Source organism: Gouania willdenowi, unplaced genomic scaffold, assembly GCF_900634775.1.
Source record: "Gouania willdenowi unplaced genomic scaffold, fGouWil2.1 scaffold_51_arrow_ctg1, whole genome shotgun sequence".
NCBI lineage: Eukaryota > Metazoa > Chordata > Actinopteri > Blenniiformes > Gobiesocidae > Gouania > Gouania willdenowi.
The window spans coordinates 720,063-730,969 of record NW_021145215.1 but is presented as its reverse complement, the minus strand read 5'-3'; the positions used below and the strand labels follow the sequence as shown (position 1 = coordinate 730,969).

The following is a 10,907-nucleotide window of genomic DNA, read 5'->3' as shown; positions in this document are numbered from 1 at the left end:
TCAGCTGTTTGTTAATAAATGTGTCTGTGGATCATTTTACATCTTTCTGGTCAGACTTTATTGAGTTAAAAAAGAATTCATGAATTATTGAGATTAATATCTTATATGGCCATTTTGAGAAGAAATATTGAGATATGAGTTTTGGTCCATATCGCCCATCCCTACATGAGAGTGGAGCTCACCACTGACGGAGAGCAAGCTGAGTAAAGAGCTTCCAGCTCCCGGGACCTCACATCTGTAGAGTCCTTCATCAGCCTTGGAGATGTCAAAGATGGTGAAGTTGGAGGAGGAGCTGTTCCCAATGAGGACATGATCTCTGTAGAAGAAGAAGAAGGAGGAGGAGGAGGTCTTTTGTCTACAGCTCAGCGTCACATCTTCTCCCTCCATCACAGGGACCACAGGACTGTCCAGGGCCACCGTTCCATCTGAGGGACAGCAGAGAGCGTTTACAGAACAGAACAGACACCTCCAGGAACACCACGGCTCTTTGAGTGTGTCTGACCTGTGATGGAGATGTTGATGGAGCTGCTTCTACATCGTCCCTCTGACGACTCACACCAGTACTCTCCACTGTCCATCGGGTAAAGATCTGAGATGGAGCAGTTGGAGCCACAGACCTCGTCGCGGTACATTAATGTGTTCCTCTTCACCGTCCAATCAGAGCGTCCTGCCCCTCCCCCTCCCTCACAGCTCAGAGAGAACTGCTCGTACGTGAAGAACTGGGACCTGCTGGGACACACCTTCAGGATCGCTGCAGCACAAACACCAAAGACAACATCTCCGGTTCATATTCACGCCATAGAAATGAGAAGAAGCCTGAATATATATCATTTAACCCAATTGTTAACCTTAGGGTCAATTTGACCCCATTCAATGTTTAGAACTCAATGATTAATAGTAATAAAATAACTAATATTAATAGTAAATAATGTAATATGTTAATAAATAAGTCAACTATTATTTTTTGAATGATAAACATTAAATGGGGTCAAATTGAACCCAAATAATTGCTCATTTTAATAACACATTGGGGTTCCATTGGTAACGTGTGTTTTATGATTTATTATTATTTACGTTCTGAACACAAACACTATGTTTTGTACGGTGATCACAGAAAACATATTTTACCCTTGGGGTCAATCTGACATCAAGGATATTTGCCTCAAAACCTTTAAATTAAAATTAATTAATGAATTAAAACAGGTTTGGATCAAATTAAGAAAAGACACGAAATATGAAGCAAAAAATAAAGTCAGCAATTGTTTTTTTATGATAAACATTGAATGGGGTCAAATTGACTCCAAGGATAATAGGAGAGTAAACAGTTTGTCCTGATGGTGGCGCTAGAGAACAGGTCAAGGTTTCATTATCAAGGGCTTATTTAAATATTCTACAAACCTGACACAAAAACTTGGTCAACAATTTTCTGAAAATAATTTTCTGGAGGCAAATATATTTGGGGTCAGATTGACCCCAAGGGTAAAATGTGTTTTCTGTGATCACAGTTGATCAGAGGCCGTACAAAACATAGTGTTTGTGTTTAGAATGTAAATAAAAGTCGTATTAATTCATAAAACACATGTTACCAATAGAACTAAGGAGAGTCAAGCTCTACGCTGATGATACCTTGGTGTTCGCTTCATGTTCTTATCACGTCATAACGTTGGAGGATTAAACGTTGTCTTTGTTAGCATCACGAGACTAAACAGACTAAACTCTGTGACACTTTAACCCAGTCATTCTAAATGCACCATCTCATTGACGTGTGAGACAAACATAGATTTTTAAGTTTGTTGTCATCCTAAAACACATTTTCAGATAGTTTTTATGATTCTATTATTTCTTTGAGTTTTCTACCAAGCTTAAACAATGAAATCTGTTTGTGTGTAGATATACTGAGCCTCTAAAGGGCCACGGATATTTTTATTTTTTTTATTGCATGCTCACGTAAAAGGTTTTATGCGAGCACGTGAAACTAATACATGAGCGGGTCAAAGTAGTTCTAAGGGAGCACTGTTTTACGTACACATTTATAAACATCAGTCATCAGACTGCATGCTCTAATCATAAGAAGTTAATCATGTTAGAGAATCTAAAGCTTTATTTCAACCTTAGGGTTTGGGTAACATGTACCGTTACGTGCTCGCCTACGTAATACTAGTATCAAGTGCCTGCGTGTGACGTTTACATGAGCACGCAATAAAAAATGTTTTTAAAAAAACATCCTTGTCCCTTATGCAAACACATATTTGTATCACATGCTCACGTGGAACCTTGACGTGAACATGCAATAACAAAAATAAAATAATACCTGTGTCCCTTTAGGGGCTCCGTAGAGATAGATAAGTGTTACATACACACAGTGATGTTTTCAGCATAAAAACTCACCTGCAACAGCACACAACGCACCAAGCTCCATCCTGCAGACAGTGTGTGAGCTGTGTGTGTGTGTGTGTGTGTGTGTGTGAGAGCTGAGTGTGATTGGCTTCTTTCTGCTGATGACATCACAGACTGTTGATCATTGTTTTCATTCCAACACACCCTTGGAATTAATATAGATCTATAAATAAATCATATAATAAACATATTATAATTATCAGTACTGACTGTAACTGACCCCAGTTATTTATTAGAAATTTTAGACACTGTTTTGTTTTGGGGTTTTTTTTTGTTGTGACTAATTACGGGTGATTTAATCACTATAATCACTGAAGACTGAACACACCTTTAGAACAGGATTATATTCATCAAACACCAGCTTATTTCACCATCAGAGTGAATAAATCACTATCTTCTGTTTGGTTGTCATGGCAGTTTGAGTATTCTTTGATCCATTGATGATGGCTTTTTATCATCCGTGTGCACGTAAGTAACCTAAGGTTAACATACTCAGGGTTGATTAACACACTTCATACCAGCTGTAATGAGTCAGATACACAGAGTTTCTCATCACTGGGTATGTTGACCTAGAGTTTATGGATAGACTCAGAGTTTGTTAAACCTCCTTTATGGAACACTTTGTAGTCTCCACTGGATATCAGGATTTATTGTTGGTGTTCCTAAACTCATGGGTTTTAGGACCCAGCAGCAGGCTTACCTGTGCAGGGGGTTAAAAAGGGGTGTTTACCTGGGTGGGGTTTTTTCCGTGTATGGATAGTAGTGGGAGAAGCAGGAGAGGGTGATCAGCTACAGCATTGTCTACAGAGACACTGACCTGTGAGCACCAGCAGCCGATTAGTTATTATTATTACTATTATTATTAATAAAGACTTTATGTTTTATTTATTTATTTGTGTATACATATTTATATAAATTTCATTTTATATTTAAAAAACGGAACATTTATAATACACGTTTTTGAGATTGTGTGTGTGGTGTTTATATATGAAAAATAATCATATTTAAAATATATAATTTTAATAATTTAAGTATTTTTAAGACATTTCAGGGCGACCCCACACTGGGTCACGACCCCCAAGCTTTAAAACACTGCTCTAGGTGTAATTTTATTGTGAGTAAAGATTTATTTTCTTATATGTTTATTAGTGTCATTTGACAAGAACATTTTAGATTGAATTTTTAATATTTGAAGTTACCTTTAATTAGCTCAATTGTTTTTTGAAATAATAATTAAAATAATAATAAGTTAAACTTTTAAAGTGACAGGAACAGATTTAGTTTGAGAAAAATATTAAGAAAATGAGATCATAACAGATTATGCTGCTCTCAATGCATTTTTGGTTCAACAAACGCTTATTTTTAAGAGTAATGTTAATACTTTTGTACTTTTATTTATTATTTATGTATTTATAGATGTATTTTTTTACTTTTAGTTGCCATTGAGAGGGTGTGGCAATGACGTAACCGGAAAAACATTCTGACGCTTTATCCCGTGACGTCACATGATGTCACGGGATAAATACACCCCTGTGCGCTCTCATTCATTCATTCATTCATTCATTCATTCCTTCATACATCCATCCATTCCTCTGATGACCGTCACATTCTCCTCCTTCACCGTCTCTCTCTGGACCTTCTTCTTCTTCTTCTTCTTCTTCCTCCTTCTTCTCAGTCCAGCGGCTTCAGGCGGAGTTCAGACCCTCGGTGAGTTTGTTCTTGTTTTCTGGGGCTTCAAACTTTCTTTTTACAGCTCGTGTTGAAAATGTAACTGAGCCGAATCCTCAGCGATGAGCCGCTCTTCACTGTGTGTGTGAGAAATAAAGTGTATCTGTTAGAAAACGGCGTTAATTATTAGAAAACCTTTAAAGTGACGGAATTAGAAGCGGACTTTTGTAGCGACACGAGCAGGAAGCAGCAAAGCTGCTGCTTAGCAACGAGGACACGTGTTCGTTACAGTGTAATAATGTTAATAATGACAATAAGTAAAATCACATGAATTAAATTGGCGCTTTATTAATAATTATTGTTCATATTGTGACGTTATTTTTTTTAAGGCCGTGGTTACGGGTAGTTATACGTATCAATAGACTGACACTCTATGAATACTCATTGGCCAGTTTAGGTCACGTGATAAGTGTACCACGTCACTTAAAGTTCTGTATAATTCATATTTATTTTTAACTAACCCTTTTATTTGACCCCTAACTGTAACTCCATAACTATCCCTAACCCTAAACTATCCCTAACCCTAAACTATCACTAACCCTAAACTATCACTAACCCTAAACTATCCCTAACCCTAAACTATCCCTAACCCTAAACTATCACTAACCCTGAAATGTTTATTTTTGTCAGAAATATATTTTAAAAGTGGAATTTGCCGTGTTAAATATGTTAAAATTAAAAAAAAAAAAAAATTGTCAAACATGGGATTCAAATCCATGTTAGCGTTAAGCGCGGCGCCTTAGACCACTCGTCTATCCTGGCACATTGCGCTTATGTAGAAAAGCTCCGGAAACGTAGCTATAGACCTCGTTTAACGTACCTTCAGACACTTTATTTTTTTAATGTTTTTTATTATTTATAAAAAAATATTTCACGTCAATACATCAGCAGGAACTACAGAGCAGTATGTTAAGATTTAATGTATTACTACTTTTCAGCAAATTTGTTTTAATCTCCTGACATGTTTCAACTGTCTACTGCCAGTCTTCTTCAGAGGCGTCTGCTGATTACTTTGATGTTTTCTTGACTTCTGCGTAATAATTCCAGCAAGTTCTTTAAAAAAAATGTTATGGGTTCATTTATTCAGTCGTTTTTTTCAGGAAATTCACTTTAATCTCCTGACATGTTTCAACTGCCAGTCTCCCTCAGAGGCGTCTGCTGATCGCCTGATGTTTTCTTTTCTTATCATAGAGCACTTTTGTCTTATTATATCTTGTCGTGTCTTTTCTAGAACCTGAAGTGATCGGTTCTCCTGATCCGATCTTCTGTTCCCCGGGGGCGGACGTGGTTCTCCCCTGTCACCTGGACCCGGAGCTGGACGTGCGGGACCTGACGGTGGAGTGGTCGCGGACGGACCGATCGACGCGGCCGCAGTACGTGCACATCTACAGGAACCGACGGGAGGTGTCCACCATCAGTCGGACGCGGTTGTTCGTGGAGCAGCTGGGGCACGGGAACATCTCGCTGAAGGTGCTGAACGTGAGCGCGGAGGACGGCGGCGCGTACCGCTGCTTCATACCGAAGTTACGGAGCAGAACGCGCAACTCCACGGTGCGGCTCGTCGTCGGTGAGTCTTTCTGATCCAAACCAGTATCACATTTACTCACAAATCAACATTTACTCATAATTAAAATTCATCCATCGAACTGTCAAATACAGAAAAACTGTTTCGCTAAAAACGTCGCTCATCGGTAAAGAAAGTCAGTCGCAACAAAAATTGAGTCTGTTTCACTAAAACCAACGTCTGTTATAGCGAAAATATTTATTACGATAAAACCATGTTTTAGGATAAAAAGGAACACAAAAATACGTCTTTTTAAGAAAATAAAGCCTGTTATGTCAAACTAAAAGTTTTTATACAACAAAAGTAAACAGTAAAACCAAACGTCTGTTACAGCGAAACACAAACATTTATTACAAGAAAACCATCTTTTCTGACAAAATTTAGCTTGAAGACAAAAACAAAAAAAATAACGTCTTTTTAGGAAAATAAAGCTGATTATGTCAAACTGAAACTTTTTATACATCAAAAGGAAAACGTCATCCATATGTGACTTGCTGAGTCATGATAAGTCAACAGTTTTGGTCATGAGACTTTGACTCATCCCACAAGAGTCGAGTTGTTTTTAAATTCTTCTACGGATTTTAAGAATCAGCCTTTAATTTTTAAAATTATTTTAAAACAATCCCAAAAACATTCTTAGAAAACCTTTTTAAATCACAAACAATAAAAACACTTTCTTCTGTATTTACCATTGTTCTTTATTCCTTTCTGTGACTGAATTACACTATTTATTTACTTTAGGAATGTGCCGATACTGCTTTTGTTTCCAAGAATTCTGGTGAAATTAAATGAATGAGGACAGATTTTATTTTCTTGTTTGTTGCAACAAATCATATATGTTAAAACTGACATTTCAAGTAAAAGGAAACATTTTCTGTGAAACTATTTCAGAGTTCTTTGTTTCACGTCAAACTCAATTTTATGTATTTATTTATTCATTTTAAACATGGAAATTTTTCAAAATAAAAGCACTGGATTTTTTTTCACCCACTCAAATGCACCCTGCTTTCAAAATAAAAGCACATCCCTGACCCGTTTGTGCGTTATGTGACGTCTTCTTCTCTCCCTTTAGATTCAAACTGGTTCAGGAAACCAACAGACGCTCCGTGGGAGGAGCCTGGAGTCACTGCTCGTTCCAGGGTTACTGTGGTCGTCGTCTCGCTGCTCGTCGTCTTTGCCGTCGTTGGACTTTTTGTTGCTTTTTGTGTCTTTAAATCCAGACCAGAGAACAAAGGTGACGGACACGCTCACAACAGACCGCTAAAGCTAACGCTACGTGACACGCTACAGCTAACGCTACGTGACACGCTACAGCTAACGCTACAGCCAATAGATGAGCAGCACCAGTGTGGACAGTTCAGAGATCAACCTGCAGGGGGCGCTGTGCTCTAAACATCAGCTGGATGAACTTAATGAAGCTTTTTACCTTATTTTAGCGGACAAAACCATTTCCTTCAACTTTTATTTTGATAGTCGTGCTGGAAAACGACGAAAACCTGTGTTTTCTGACTCATTTTGTCGACTTTAGTTGAAATTTTTTGTTTTTCTGTTTTTAAATTAATTTTTTGTAATTTTTGTTGTTTTGTGTTATCAGTTATTTTGTGTCTTTTTTTTCTCATCTTGTGTGTTTTGAGTCAGTTTGTGAAATTTGTTGAAATTTTGTTATTTTTTTCTTTTTTCATTAATATTGTGTAATTTTTGTTTTGCTTGATTTTCTCATGTGTTTTCTGAGTGGTTTAGTTTACATTTTGCATGTTTTTTAATTAATATTGTGTCATTTCTGTTGTTTTTTTATGCTTTTTTCTCTTCCTGTGTGTTTTCTAAGCCGTTTCGTGTACTTTTGAGGTTTTTTTAAAAAATACATTTTGTTTTGTTTTTTTCTTTTCTCATCCTGTGTGTTTTCTACATTGTGGACTTTTGTTGAAATGAAGTATTTATTTATTTCCATTTGATGCTTTTAAACTCCTTTTAGGAAACTCTGTTATTTTGTTTGTTTGATTCTGTTAAAATGTGACATTAAAATAAAAAAAATTCTGAGGTAAGGTCAAAAATTGAGTTAGGACCATCATTAGACCCTTAAAACTAGTGTAAATATAATGCACATACTTAAAATGGGCTAAAAATGCAGTAAGGCACAAAAAATGGCAAAAATCCAAAATTCACCAAATTTTTATTTTTTTTTAAATGTAGTTTGGACTTGTTTCTCCTATGTTCAGACTCAGTTTTATTTGTTTAAAACAACTCATCCCTGTGTCACCAGAGGTTTATTCCATAAAGCTGGTTATGTTCAAACTGAGTATGTTCAGGATCAAATGATGAAACTCTGAGTATCTCATTCATAAACATGAGGTATGTTTATCTCTGAGTATGTTACCATGGCAACATTGTCCATGAACTAAACCTGGTCACTGACAGGTTTTATCAAAGAAACCCTGGGTTTCTACCTGGCTCCGCCCACCTGAACACTTTAATAAACCTTAACACTTTTCTCTGAAACACATTAGTGACATCACACACCACAGACGTGTTCACATCATTACTAATGTTGTGTTGATTTATGTTCATTTATTTTTTTCATTAAACGGTAGTTTTCTTTCTAACATTGTAGATGTAGATCATTTAGTGAAACACACTGAGAGGTTGATCTACATTAAAACATCTACTGACGTCTGTAGTAAAGTTCACTGAATACAAACCTGTAGATAATATAAAGGAGGAGATGATCATTTAAATTAATACACTTTTATTGTTTTATATTGTTATACAGTTAAATCTGTAGATCATACATCTATGAAGGTATGATGGTGCAGTGAATTGTGACACTGCTCTTGAAAGCGATGGGTCGTGGGTTCGCGTCCCGCTTCAGTGTTTTTTTCATGACGTAGAGATGAATCTGGTGATAATATTACATTAAAAATCAATATAAATGATTAGATATGAAGCATCAGTCACTGTGTTTATATCCAGTGTAACAGGAGGACTCTCTATGCAGACATCCTATGATGCTGACACGTCTCCTCAGACACATTTATTATTATTCACCACTCGTCACGTCACTGAAGAGATAAAGTGATGAAGTGATCATAAAGTGTTATTAATTACAGGTGATTTAAGCCACAATAGTCACTGAAGACTGAACACACCTTTAGAACAGGATCATATTCATCAAACACCAGCTTATTTCACCATCAGAGTGAATAAATCACTATCTTCTGTTTGGTTGTCATGGCAGTTTGAGTATTCTTTGATCCAATGATGATGGCTTTTTATCGTGTGCGTGCACGTAAGTAACCCAAGGTTTACATACTCAGGGTTGATTAACACACTTCATACCAGCTGTAATGAATCAGATACACAGAGTTTCTCATCACTGGGTATGTTGACCTAGAGTTTATGGATAGACTCAGAGTTTGTTAAGCCTCCTTTATGGAACACTTTGTAGTCTCCACTGGATATCAGGATTTATTGTTGGTGTTCCTAAACTCATGGGTTTTAGGACCCAGCAGCAGGCTTACCTGTGCAGGGGGTTAAAAAGGGGTGTTTACCTGGGTGGGGTTTTTTCCGTGTATGGATAGTAGTGGGAGAAGCAGGAGAGGGTGATCAGCTACAGCATTGTCTACAGAGACACTGACCTGTGAGCACCAGCAGTGAGATCAGTCCTGATCTGACTGTGAGTCCCTTCACAATAAAAGATTCCTTTTTAAGGCCCTTGCTGAGCAGAATGAGGTACGTTATACATTGTTTATGTGGCCTTTACTGCAGGTTTGAGTTCTCGTTTGTAAATAAGTTGTTATATTTATTTACTTTGTTAATTTCTTTAATATGAAGGTTTAATTAAAGGTTACAATAATGAGGATTAAAATGACTTGTGTCTGGTTTTACAGGATTAAAATGATTAAATATAAAATAACTTGTATTGTCTTGTAGTTTTCACGGTCTGCTCAACAATATAATAAAAGGACTTTGAGAAACATCTTGTTTTTTAACCCATGGGTCGATACACTGACTGTTATAAAGTACAGTATACTGTATTTAATGAGTCATTTCCAGTATCTGTACTTTATTCAGTTTTATTTCTCACGTTATTTCTATAGTTACTCTCATTACTCAGTACTTTTTCTAAACTCAGACTTCCTATCTTTGTGTGTGTAATGTTGAGTCTATTTATCATTACTTTCAATACTTTAACTCATTTTTTATGCAAATACTTTTTTTTCTTTCTACTTCTACTTTTTGAGTTTTATTGACAAAATCCAAAAGTTTACATTTCAGCAGAACAATATGTCACTTAAAGGTAGATTATAGACTTTAATGTACACAAATTAGTTCAATTCTATTAAGAAAAGTTGGAAGGGATTTTGATAACTTTGATTTATGAATAAGGAACTGATTAGTTATTATTATTATTATTATTATTATTATTATTATTATTATTATTATTATTATTATTATTATTATTATTAATAAAGACTTTATGTTTTATTTATTTATTTATGTATACATATTTATATAAATTTCATTTTATATTTAAAAAACGGAACATTTATAATACACGTTTTTGAGATTGTGTGTGTGGTGTTTATATATGAAAAATAATCATATTTAAAATATATAATTTAATGATTTAAGTATTTTTAAGACATTTCAGGGCGACCCCACACGGGGTCACGACCCCAAGCTTTAAAACACTGCTCTAGGTGTAATTTTATTGTGAGTAAAGATTTATTTTCTTATGTTTATTAGTGTCATTTGACAAGAACATTTTAGATTGAATTTTTAATATTTGAAGTTACCTTTAATTAGCTCAATTGTTTTTTGAAATAATAATTAAAATAATAATAATAATAATAAATTAAACTTTTAAAGTGACAGGAACAGATTTAGTTTGAGAAAAATACTAAGAAAATGAGATCATAACAGATTATGCTGCTCTCAATGCATTTTTGGTTCAACAAACGCTTATTTTTAAGAGTAATGTTAATACTTTTGTACTTTTATTTATTATTTATGTATTTATAGATGTATTTTTTTACTTTTAGTTGCCATTGAGAGGGTGTGGCAATGACGTAACCGGAAAAACATGCGCGCTGACGCTTTATCCCGTGACGTCACATGATGTCACGGGATAAATAAACCCCTGTGAGCTCTCATTCATTCATTCATTCATTCATTCATTCATTCATTCGTTCATTCCTCCATACATCCATCCATTCCTCTG

The 10,907-nt window shown here is 35.6% G+C and overlaps 1 protein-coding gene across 1 annotated transcript in view; it reads right to left on the bottom strand.

The window, feature by feature from the left end:
• LOC114460589 (basement membrane-specific heparan sulfate proteoglycan core protein-like) overlaps positions 1 to 2,434 on the bottom strand; it is a 6,710-nt gene extending 4,276 nt beyond the window's left edge. Inside the window, exons 1-3 of the mRNA XM_028442500.1 lie at positions 2,389 to 2,434; positions 503 to 751; positions 183 to 425 (exon numbers count right to left, since the gene is read on the bottom strand). Coding sequence (XP_028298301.1) covers positions 183 to 425; positions 503 to 751; positions 2,389 to 2,419 — 523 coding nt within the window. The 5' untranslated portion in view covers positions 2,420 to 2,434. The remainder of the gene's footprint in view (positions 1 to 182; positions 426 to 502; positions 752 to 2,388) is intronic.
• Positions 2,435 to 10,907: the final 8,473 nt, after the last annotated feature.